At 40.5% G+C, this 12949-nt stretch overlaps 1 protein-coding gene across 1 annotated transcript in view; it reads right to left on the bottom strand.

Moving 5' to 3' along the window:
* Positions 1 to 12949, bottom strand: part of PAK2 (p21 (RAC1) activated kinase 2) — a gene marked incomplete at its 5' end in the record, with an annotated part of 50313 nt that overhangs the window by 21001 nt on the left and 16363 nt on the right. Inside the window, 3 exons of the mRNA XM_080696375.1 lie at positions 1568 to 1599; positions 7758 to 7905; positions 9724 to 9824. Coding sequence (XP_080552501.1) covers positions 1568 to 1599; positions 7758 to 7905; positions 9724 to 9824 — 281 coding nt within the window. The remainder of the gene's footprint in view (positions 1 to 1567; positions 1600 to 7757; positions 7906 to 9723; positions 9825 to 12949) is intronic.

Below are 12949 nucleotides of genomic sequence, written 5' to 3'. Positions count from 1 at the left end.
CCTAAATACTGTACACACGTGCATCATCATGTCTGGCTCCCCAGCCCTATATTTTATTCTTTACTTTTTTTTTTTTGGTGGTACTAGGGGTGGAACCCAGAGACTTTCTACCTCCGGGCTATACTCCCAGACCTATTTTATATTTTATTTGGAAACAGGGTCTCACTAAGTAGCCGAGGCTGGCTTCGAACCTGTGTGATCCTCCTGTCTAAGCCTCCCAAGCGCGAGGATTACAAATGTGCGCCACCACGCCCGGCTCATTCTTTACTTTGAAATAGGATCTCACTGAGTTGCAAAGGACCTCATTAAGTAGCTGAGGCTGATCATGTACCATGATCCTCCTGTCTCAGCCTCCCAAATGCTAGGATTACAAGTGCGTGCTACCACGCCTGGCTAATACCACATTTTAAATTGATTAAACTGGATGTATGTATGTATGTATGTATGCATGCATGCATGTATGTATGTACATATGTACATACATTATGTATGTATGTTGCAGTACTGGGAATTAAACCCAGGGGCAATTTTATCTCTAGTCTATACCCCCAGCCTTATTTATTTATTTATTTATTTATTTATTTATTTATTTATTTTCCTAGGGAATGAACCCAGAGGCATTCTACTTCTGAGCTATATGCCAGCCCTATGTTATTCTTTACTTTGAAGCAGCGTCTTGCTTGGTTGATGAGAAATCCACTACTTGTTGAAGACTGGAGTGGTGGGGCAGATATACTTGCAAATTCTATGGTGCTCCTGTCTTAGCCTCCCAAGTACTGGGATTACAGGCATGCATCATAACATGTGGCTACTTTTTATTTTTGAAACAGGATCTCGCTAAATTGCTGAGGCTTGCCTTGAACCTGTAATCTTCCTGTCTCAGCCTCTCAAACACTGAGATTACAGGCATCTGCCACCATAACCAACTTTAAACTTCACTGTTTCTAATATCATCAAAGAATAAAAGTGATTTTGTAAATTACAAAAAAGTGTATGAAATAAATGTATATGATGAATATAAAAAATCCTGAGCTTTATTTATGCCCTTTACTAAAGCACACACATATAGTGCCCTAAATGTAAATAATTTATTAAAACCTCAAACAAAGATCCTTTGGACTATGTATTTATTAGAGTAATTTTAGGGTATTTAAAATAGATTAACCATAAAAAATGGTAGATAATGAATCAAGAGGAGAAGGAAACAACAGGTTTCAGTTGTCTAGTATGTCTCCATAGTGTAGGATGTTCAGTAGAATGGTACACAGGAGGACTGGAGTGGTAGGGCAGATATACTTGTAAATTATTTACTTCTATGCTTTTACGTAAGCATTACCAAAAATAACTGAACTATTCTGAAGATCACTATCGATTTTAGTTACTTTAAACATTCTATCAAGGAAATTCTATCTACTTAATGCGGCTTCAACTATGATCAGTGGCTAGCTAAAAAAAAATTAAGTAGTTATTTAACTATAATAGTTGAATTTATTTTAGAGAGCAAAATAAAGACAGATTTGTTTGGGGTAACCTAAAAAGAGCTAAAAGAAGTAAATTATTAACTTACTGCTGGTGTTCCAGAAGGGAAGCCATCTTTTTCTGAATGTGAAACAGAAAAGAATGTTAACAACTGAAGAAAAAAAAAAAAAGCTTTTTTTTTTTTTTTTTGTGGTACTAGGGATTGAACCCAGGAGCATTTTATCTCTGAGTTACACTCCCAGCCATATTTTTTTTTTTTTTTTTGTGGTACTGGGGGTGGAACCCAGAGGCTTTCTACCTCTGGGCTATACTCCCAGCCCTATTTTTATATTTTATTTGGAAACAGGGTCTCACTAAGTTGCTGAGAGCCTCACAAAGTAGCTGAGGCTGGCTTCGAACCTGCGTAATCCTCCTGTCTCAGTCTCCCGAGCCCGGGGATTACAAGTGTGCACCACCACGCCTGGCTTCCAGCCATACTTTTTATTTTGAAACAGGGTCTTGCTAGGCTGATGATTCTTACTACTTGCTGACGTTATCCTCAAACCTGTGATTCTCCTGTCTCAGCCTCCTAAGTACTGGGATTACAGGCATGTGCCACCACACCCGGTTAAGAAAAAGTTTTTACATGACCAAAAAACAACAAAAAAGAAGAGCAAAGAAATTGAAATGTGGTCAAATTGATTTCACTTTAAACTGAATTATCTCAACAGAACAGCAATTTTTTTTAAGGGGGGAAGTGGTACTGGGGATGGAATCCAGGGGCATTCTACCTCTGAGTTATACCCTAGGCCCTAATTTATTATTTTATTTTAAAACAGGGCCTCACAATAAATTACTGTGGCTGACCATAAACATGGGATCCTCCTGTCTCAAACTTCCAAGTACTGCTATTATAAGTATGCACCACCACATTCAACTAGCCCTACTTTATTTTGAAACAGGCTCTCACAAAGTTGCAGAGGGCCTCACGAAGTTGCTGAGGCTGGTCATGAACTGAGATACTCATGTCTCAGCCTCCCAAGTACTGGGACTGCAAGTGTATGCCACCATATCCAGCTCACAATACCAATTTTCAAATAAGAATTAACTAATTTATTTAGTTGGTACTAAGGATTGAACCCAGGGGGCATTCTATCTTTGAGCTATGCCCCCAGTCTTGCTGAGGCTGTCCTCAAACTTTTTATCGTCCTGTCTCAGCATCCCAATACTGGGATTACAAGTGTGTATCACCATGTCTGGCTTCAAATACAAATTTAGAAAAGACTGAGCTAGCCGGGCGTGGTGGCACACGCTTGTAATCCCAGCATTTGGGAGGCTGAGACCAGAGGATCGAGGTTTGCGGACAGCCTCAGCTATTTAGTGAGGCCCTCTGCTACTCAGTGAGACCCTGTTTCAAAATAAAGAATAAAAAATTGGGCAGGGCGTGTAGCTTGGAGATCAAATGCCTCTGGGTTCATCCCCAGACCCGGAAAAAAAAAAAAAAAAAAAAAAAAAACTGAGCTAATTACTTGCAAATTATAATAAAAATCTCTTAATTTTTATTTTGTGTGGTACTGGGGATTGAACTTTTGAGTTACAACCCAGGCTGATTTTATTTCTTATTTGGAAAGAGGGTCTCATTAGGTTGATAAGAGTTTCACCACTTGTTGAGGCTCTCCTTGAACCTGCGATTCTCCTGTCTCAGCCTCTCAGGTACTGGGATTACAGGCAAGCACCACCATGCCCAGCTTCATAAATTTATTAAAACTCACTGAATATGCCAGGCGTGGTGGCGCATGCTTATAATACCAGCATTTTGGAGGCTGAAACCAGAGGACGGCAGTTCGTGGACAGCCTCAGCTAGTGAGGCCCTCGGCAACTTAGTGAGACCCTGTTTCAAAATAAATAAAAATAGAGCAGGGGATGTGGCTCCGAGGTCAAATGCCCCTGGGTTCCATCTCCAGACCTGGGGGGGGGAAAAAATCACTGAATACTTTGGTTGAATTTTACTATACATAAATTATACCTTAATAAAGTCATTAAAATTTAAACAAAGCCGGGCATGGTGGCTCACGCTTGTAATCTCAGTACTTGGGAGGCGGAGACAGAAAGATCTAGGTTTGCAGCCAGCATTAGCTATATAGTAGTGAGGCTCTCCCCAACTTAGTGAGATCCCCGTTTCAAAATAAAGAATAAAAAATAGGGCTGAGGGTGTAGCTTGGAGGTAGGAGGAGGCCCTTGGGTTCAATCTTCAGCACCACAAAAAAAATTTTTAAAAAAAGGAATTATAACTATTGATCTATATTAAACAAAACGAGCTAGGCATGGTGGCGCATGCCTGTAACCCTAGTAACTTGAGAGTGAGACAGGAGGATTGTAGTTTGTAGACATCCTCAGCTACTTTTTTTTTTTTTTTGGTGGTACTTGCTAACCCAGAGGCATTCAACCTCTGAGCTACACCCTTGTCCTATTTTTTATTCCTTAGTTTGAAACAGGGTCTCACTGAGTTGTAAAGGGCCTCACTAAGGAGCTGAGGCTGTCTGCGAACCATGATCCTTCTGTCTCAACCTCCTGAATACTGGGATTACAAGCATCTGCCACTACACCCGGCTCAGCCTCAGCTACTTAGTGAGGCCTTTGCAACTCAGTGAGACCCTGTTTCAAAATAAAGAATAAATAGGGCTGGGGGTGTAGCTGGGAGGTAGAATGCCTCTGGGTTCCATCCCCACTAATACAAAAATAAATAAGTAAATAAATATATAAGTAAAAAATAAAAATAAGCAGACTTGGAAACACACATTTATAATCCCAGTACCTGGGAAACAGACAGGAGGGTATCAGGGTCACAGCCAGCCTCAAAAACTTAGTGAGGCTCTCAGAAACTTGGTGAGACTCTGTTTCTCAATTTAAAATAAAATAGGTCTGGGAATATAGTCAAGAGGTAGAAAGTCGCTGGATTCTACCCCAAGTATCACACAAAAATAAAATGAAAAATAAAAATAAAATAGAGCTGGAGGTGTAGCCTGAAGGTAGAATGCCTCTGGGTTCAATCCCCAGTATGAAAAATATGAAAGAAAATAAAAATATTTTAAAAAATACTTTTTTTTTTGTAGTACTGGAGATGGAACTCAGAGGTTTTCTACCTCCAGGCTACACTCCCAGACCTATTTTTATTTTACTTGGAAACAGGGTCTCACTAAGTTGCTGAGAGCCTCACTAAGTAGCTGAGGCTGGCTTCCAACCTGTGTGATCCTCCTGTCTTAGTCTCCCAAGCGCTGGGATTACAAGCGTGCGCCACCACATCCAACTCATAAACATATAATAAAACAAAAAATTTATTGTTGAGGATACTTTCTCAGAAAATCACCTACCCAGGAATAAAAAATATAAAGCCACTGTTCAAACAATGGCTTTTTTTTTCTTTTTTTTTTGGTGCTGGGAAATGAAACAAGGAGCTTGTTACCTCTGAGCCACACCCCAGTTCTATTTTATTTTCTATTTTGAAACAGGGCTTTGTAAAGTTGTTGAGGCTGGCTTTGAACCTGTGATCTTCCTGTTGCAGACTCACATGTACTGGAATTACAGGTGTGTGCCTCTGTGTATAGCTAAAAAGTTAAAAAAATTTTTTCATAGTACTACGGACTGAACTTGGGAGTGTTCTCCTTCCAAGCCACATCCCCAGGCCTATTTTATTATTATTTTGAAACAGGGTCTCAAGATAAGTTGATGAATCTCACTACCTGCTGAGGCTGTCCTTTAACCTGTAATCCTCCTGTCTCAGCTTCCCAAGTACTGGGATTACAGGCACGTACCAACATGCCCTACAAAGTAAAATTCTTGAGTGAAAAATGCCTAGAGACTTTAATATGTTTATGTTAGATAAGAAGACCTATCATTTTCTTTTTTCTTTTTTTGGCAGTACTGGGGATGGAACCCAGGGGCATTCTACCTCCAAGCTACACCCCCCAGCCCTATTTTTTTCTTCTTTATTTTGAAACCGAGTCTCAGTAGGTTGCAGAGGGCCTCACCAAGTAGCTGAGGCTGTCCGTGAACCATGGTCCTCTTGGCTGAGACAACAAGCATGCCCCATCGCGCCTGGCTGGACCCATCATTTTCTAATCACTGATTTTTTTTTTTTTTTTTTTTTGTGGTTCTGGGGATTGAATCCAGGGGCATTCTACCTCTGAGCTATATCCTCAGCCCTATTTTTCATTTTTTATTTGGAAACAGGGTCTCACTAAGTTGTGAAGGGCCACACTACGTAGCTGAGGCTGGCTGTGAACTATGAACCTCTTGAATCAGCTTCCCAAGCACTGGGATTACAAGCATGCACCACCACGCCCTGCTTGGTTTTTAAAAAATTATTAAGTCACGTACTTACTACTTGACATTAAAGTTCTAAGTACAAAAAGAAATTAAAAAAAAAGTTCTAAGTACAAGTCTGATCTTTTCCTACAGATGTACTAAATTAAAATAAAAAAGATCAAGATCATGATCACTTGGCAAAGAAGTCTCTATTTCTTCCCTGAGTAGAACTCTTATTTTTGTGATGCAAACATATTAGATATAAGCAATTTGAGTTACATGCATGATTTTAACATAATTATATTATTTTTAAATTGCTTTAGCCTGGTCTGGTGGTACATGTCTATAATTCTAGTACTTTGGAGGATTACAGGGTTGCAGCCAGCCTCAGCAATTTAGTGAGGTCCTCTTCAACTTAGTGAGCCCCTGTTTCAAAATAGAAAATAAACAGGTTGGAGGTGCAGCTCGGAGATAGAATGCCCCTCCCTAGGCTCCATCCCTAGTACCGCCAAAAAACAAAACCACCTAAAAAACAAACAAAAAACAACAAAGAAAAAAAAAAAAAAGAAACAAACAAAAATCAAGTCATCTCAACTTTTTAATCTGTGTTGGGGCCAGGTATGGTGGCACACACCTACAATCCCAGTACCTGGGAGGCTGAGACAAGAGGATTTCAGGTTTATGGACTATTTTGAAACAGGGCCTTGTAAAGTTGCTAAGGCTTGCTTTGATAAGCAAGACTATTTCAAAGCCGGGCATGGTGGCGCACGCTTGTAATCCCAGCATTCGGGAGGCTGAGACCTGGAGGATCGTGGTTCGTGGACAGCCTCAGCTACTTAGTGAGGCCCTCTGCAACTCAGTGAGACCCGGTTTCAAAATAAAGAATAAAAAATAGGGCAGGGGGTATAGCTCGGGGGCCAAAAGCCCCTGGGTTCCATCCCCAGACCCGCAAAAAAAAAAAAAAAAAAAGACTATTTCAAAACAAATGATAAAAAAAGGGCTAGGGGTTTAGCTCAGAGGTAGAATGCCCTGGGTTCAATACCCAGTATTACAAAAGAAATAAAACAAAAAAACCCCCATATATATATATATGACTTCAGTCACAGAGAAACATAATTAACTTCCTGGTGATATAATTAGGAAAATGGACACTGAGGTAAACAGGACAAATGATCTTGTTTTAACAAATAAACCACATGGAAGAGAGCCTAAGAAACAGCAGAAGGAAAGAGCGCCCAAATCTCTAAAAACATTCCAGAGACCTATCAACTGCACATGTGAACTTGATTTTAATAATTTAAACAAATAAGCTATTTTTAAAAACCATTATATTACAATTCTCCTTTTCATTGTTTATTTTGAAAGAGGCCCTTGCTAAATTGCTGAGGCTGGCCTTCAACCATGATTGGCTTAGCCTTCCATGAACCGGGATTACAGGTATGTGCTACCATGCCTGGCCAGTTATAATGTGCTTTTATGTATTTTTATGTTTGATGCCTTTCAATTTTTTTTTTCCTTTGTGATATTAGGGATTGAATCCAGGGACATTCTACCTCTGAGCAACACCCCAGCCCTCTTCTTATTTATTCTTTTGGTGTTAGGGATTGAATCCAAGGGCATATCTACATGTTATCACGCCTGATAACTTTAAATTTTTACTTTTTTTAAACATCTGTGCATTTATATAGTAAAACAACCTTCCTTCTATTCCACTGATAATAAACATATCCCTAGTATGAGTATGTCTAAAGTCCACACCTTGTCCTTTTATTGTTGAAAGTCACTTAAAAGAGGAGAGAAAAAACAAAAAATTAAAATATCAACTCCATTTCTAGCAAAACTATGAGATTAATACAACATTCGGAGTCCAAAGTATTCTTAAGAACCACACCATCAGTTTATGAAAGTCAGATCCTACGAGTAATCTTTCTATCTAGCAGTGCGTCACAGTCTCTTCATGTGATTAAGCCTTTCATCATTGTCTGATGCCTTACCAGGAGGAGTAAAACTTAGATATTTCTGCTTCACTGTGTTAGAGTCATAAAACTTTAAGACATCCAGCACAGCCTGAGGGTTTTTCTTTTGCTCTAGTTTGGTGATATTGGAGGTCTGTAATAACCGAGCCCACTGTTCTGGCATGCCCTAAGAAAGAGAAATGCAGAAATTAGTTCAGAGATAAAAAATTAAAAACATAAAACAAATCAATACATATAACTTTAGATTGACTAAATTCTAACAGATCTAAGTTTTCTAGAGGTTTATTTTTATATAAAAGGCTAAACTCTCTAGAAAAGATACATAAAACCACTAACAGTTACATAATATCAGTTAAGAATTGACAATTAACATGTGAATAGAAAAATTAAGATTTCAATACTGGAAAAAAAAAGGGTTTTTTTTTGTGGGTACTGGGGACTAAACCCAGGGGCATTCTACCTCCAAGCTACACCCCTAGCCCTTTTTTATTATTCACTTTGAAATAGGGGTTTGCTAGGCTGGGTGTGGTGGTGCATGCTTGTAATCCCAGCATTTGGGAGGCTGAGACAGGAGAATTGGGGTTCAAAGCCAGCCTCAGCTACTTAGTGAAGTTCTCCACAACTCAGTGAGACCTTGTTTCAAAATACAAAATAAAAAATAGGGCAGGGGGTATAGCTCGGAGGTCGAATGCCCCTGGGTTCCATCCCCTGTATTACAAAAGAAATAAAAAAATAAAGAAATAAAGAAAGAGGGCTTTGCTAGATTGCTAAGAGTCTTGCTTGTCAAAGCAAACCTCAGCAACCTTTTTTTTTTTCCCCCCCCCAGTACTGGGAATGGAACCCAGGGGCATTCTGCCTCCGAGCTTTACCCCCAGCCCTATTTTTTATTCTTTATTTTGAAACAGGATCTCATTGAGTTGCAAAGGGCCTCACTAAGTAGTTGAGGCTGGCCTCAAACCCTTGATCCTCCTGTCTCAGCCTCCCAAGTACTGGGATTATAAGCATGTACCACCATGCCTGGCTTTGAAGAAAAGTTTTCTTTTTTTCCTCTGGTACTGGGGATGGAACCCAGGGGCACTGCACCTTTGAGCTACATCCTAGCCCTATTTTTTAGACTTTTAATTTATTTATATTTATTTATTGTGTGTGTGTGTGTGTGTTACTGGAGATGGAACCCAGGGGGCATTCTACTTCCGAGCTATACCCCTACCCTCTATTTTTTTATTCTTTTTTTTTTTTTTTTTTTTTTGGTGGTACTGGGGTTCCTGGAAGCCCTTCTACCTCCGGGCTACACTCCCAGACCTATTTTTACATTTTTTTATTTGGAAACAGGGTCTCCTAAGCCAGCGCGCGCGGCTAGCTTCGAACCTGCGCGATCCTCCTGTCTCTGCCTCCCAAGCGCGGGGATTACAAGCGTGCGCCACCACGCCCGGCTTTATTCTTTATTTTGAAACAGGGTCTCAGTTAGTTGCAAAGGGCCTCACTAAGTAGTAGCTGAGGCTGCCTGCATACTGTGATCCTCCTGTCTCAGCCTCCCAAATGTTGGGATTATAAGCATGTGCCACCACACCTGGCTTTAGACGTTTTTATGTTTGAAACAGGGTCTTAATGACTTGCAAAGGGCCTCACTAAGTAGCTGAGGCTGTCTGCAAACCTCCGGTCTCAGCTTCTGGTCTCAGCTTCTGGAAAGCTGGAATTACAAGCATGTGCTACCACGCCCAGCACAGGAAAGGTTTTGATGGTTTTCTTTCTTTTTGTGTGTATGTAGTACTGAGATTAGAACCCAGGGGTGTTCTACCTCCGAGCTCTTCCCCACTTTTTTATTCTTGTTTTTGAAACAGGACCTCCCTAGGTTGCTGACAGTCTCACCAAGTTACTGAGGCTGGTCTTGAATCTGCAATCCTCCTGTTTCAGCCTCCCAAATACTGGAATTATAAGTGTCATGTCCGACTGATACAAACAAACCCCAACTAGGTAAACTTACAGTAAATTCTCCAGTAACAGCATCAAAACCAACATGAATGGTGTGCTCAAAATCAGATGGAGGAGAAATCTCTGGCCGTTCTTTTTCTTTCTTTTTACTTCCTAGAAGACATTAAGGAAAATAAATAAATAAAAAGAACTTATTCAAGGAAGGTTAGTAAAGGCCTTATATGTTTATATTTTTCCTAAAACAGATTAGAAATGAAATAGTTCTAGAGAAGTTTCCTAAAAACACAGGCTGATGGAAAACTGGTAAATGAAATGAAGTAAGCTATTTTGCTATAAAGCAAACATGGGACCTGTAAAGACAAGTAGTTTGCAGAGTCCAATTCTTTCCTGGGCACATGTAATCCTTTCTTCTCATCACAGCTAACAACTGCTACATTTTAAAACTACCCAGTTGCCGGGTGTGGTGGCACACACTTGTAACCCCAGCATTCGGGAGGCTGAGACTGGTGGATCGCGGTTGGAAGACAGCCTCAGCTACTTAGTGAGGCCCTTTGCAACTCAGTGAGACCCTGTTTCAAAATAAAGAATAAAAATTAGGTCTGGGGTGTAGCTTGAAGGTAGAATGCCCTTGGTTCCATCCCTAGTACTGCAAAACAACAAAAACTACCCATTTTTTCTATGGTCCCATTGTTTATTATCTTATGCAACATTTCTGCCACCAAACTATCAATAATATTCTCTGTATCCAAACATATTGGTTTCTTCTCTCTAATCCTAATCCCCTCCTCTACAGTTCATATACGTGTGGATCTATTAAAATGATCTGTTTGTCTACCTTTATGACAACTCTGGCCTGCCTTGTTGTTTTATAGTAACCACTCAGAGAACATAGTGTTAATTCACTTTTCAAATCTGCTTGGATATTTCAGATCCTCTGCATTTCCATGTGAATTTTAGGATATTATTGATTTTTACAAAAAAGCCTGCTAGACTTCTGAATGGAACTGCATGAATTTATAGACCATTTTAAGGAGAACTGACTGATTCCCTCCTTCCTTCCTTTGTATGGTACCAGGGATTAAATCTAGGGGGTTCTACCTCTGAGTTACACCTTTTTATTTTGAAACAGGATTTTGCTAAATTACCTCCACTAGCTTGGAACTTTTGATCCTCTTGCCCCAGCCTCCCAAGTACCGGGATTGCAGACATGCACCCTCATTCCTGGCTTAGATTTCTTAGCACCAGTTTTGTGACCACTCCCCATTATTTAGGTCTTCTTTAAAATTTCTTAGCAATGGTTTTGTAGCATCAGTATACAGAGAACATATCTTGTCAATGCTAATTTTTTATGCTATTGTAAATTGCTTTTAAAATTTCAATTTTGAGCTGGGCGTAGTAGCACACACTTTTAATCCCAGCGCTTGGGAGGTTGAGATAGAAGGATCACACAGGTTCGAAGCCAGCCTCAGCTACTTAGTGAGGCTCTCAACAACTTAGTGAGACCCCGTTTCCAAATGAAGTATAAAATAGGTCTGGGAAGATAGCCTGAAGGTAGAAAAAGCCCCTAGATTCCAACCACAGTACTAGATACACACACACACACACACACACACACACACGCACGCACACACACACACAAATTCAATGTTGGGGCTAGGAAAGTAGCTCAGTGGTAGAGCACTTGCCTATCTTACACAAAGCCTTAGGCTCAATCCCCAGAAACATAAAACAAACACCCCCAAATTTTCAATCACTTAATTTTTTTTTTTTTTTTGCAACACTAGGGATTGAACCTAGGGGCATTCTACCTCTGAGCTGCACCCCTAGACCTATTTTTTATTCTTTTCTTTTTTATTTTGGGTACTGGGAATGGAACCCAGGGGCATTCTATCTCCAAGTTACACGCCCAGCCCTATTTTTTATTCTTTTTTTGAAACAGGGTCTCACTAAGTTATGGAGAGCCTCACTAAGTAGCCGAGGGTGGCCGAGAACCCTGTGACCCTCCTGTCTCAGCCTCCCAAGTGCTGGGATTACAAGTGTGCGCCACCTGCCCAGCTACAATTTCAATCACTTAGAGCTGGCATGTGGAAACAGAACTGATTCTTGAAAACTGATCTTACATCCTGATACCTACTAGAAATATATTTATTTCTAGTAGTATTTTTTGCAGCTATCACAGAATTTTCTATAAAACTTTAAACATGTTACCGTGAACAGACAGGTTTACGTCTTCCTTCCTAATCTAGATTCCTGTAATTCTTTTTTTTTTTTTTTTTGGTGGTACTGGGGTTCCTGGAAGCCCTTCTACCTCCGGGCTGCACTCCCAGACCTATTTTATACTTTTTTTTTTAAATTTAGAAACAGGGTCTCTTACGCCAGCGCGGCTGGCTTCAAACCTGCGCGATCCTCCTGTTTCCGCCTCCCAAGTGCGGGGATTACAAGCGTGCGCCACCACGCCTGGCTTAGATTCCTGTATTTCTACTACTAAAATCTTACTAAAATTCTCCAGTAACAACATTAAAGGCAACATGAATGGTGTACTCCAAATCAGAGAGAGAAGAAATCTTTCTTTTCTTTTGTTATGTCTTTGATTTGGGTATCCAGGCAATGGTAGTCTCATAAAAACAAGTTAGAAAGCATTACCTCCTATTCAACTCTCTCTCCCCCTCTCCTCCTCTCCTCTCCTCCCCTCCCATCCTTCCCCCCCCCCCCCCCGGTACTGGGATAGAATACAAGGATATTCTACCTGAGCTACACTCCAGTCCTATTTTATTCTTTTTTTCTGAAACAGGGTCTCACTAAGTTGCAGAGGGCTTCTCTAAGTAGCAGAGGCTGGCTGGAACCTGCCAATCTCCTTTCTCAGCCTCCACGTACTTGGATTACAGTGTGCCACCACCCATGTGATCCTCCTGTCTCAGCCTCCCAAGCGCGGGGATTACAAGAGTGCGCCACCACGCCTGGCTTATGGCTACATTTTTTTTTTTTTTTTTTTGGGTAGTACTGGGGGTGGGACCCAGGGGCTTTCTACCTCCGGGCTATACTCCCATCCCTATTTTATATTTTATTTGGAAACAGGTCTCACTAAGTTGCTGAGAGCCTCACTAAGTAGCTGAGGCTGGCTTTGAACCTGTGCAATCCTCCTGATTCAGCCTCCCAAGAGCGGGGATTACAAACTGGGTGTGCGCCACCACACCCGGCGACATGTTTGTTTTTTTAAAGAGAAGCAAGGTTTTTAGATTATTTATTGCTCCTTGAATAAGCTTTGGAAATTTGTGTTT

The sequence above is a fragment of the Muscardinus avellanarius genome (genome assembly GCF_963383645.1).
Source record: "Muscardinus avellanarius genome assembly, chromosome: 5".
Classification (NCBI taxonomy): domain Eukaryota; kingdom Metazoa; phylum Chordata; class Mammalia; order Rodentia; family Gliridae; genus Muscardinus; species Muscardinus avellanarius.
Note: the sequence above shows the minus strand (reverse complement) of the source record. Positions and strands in the feature narration are given on the sequence as shown.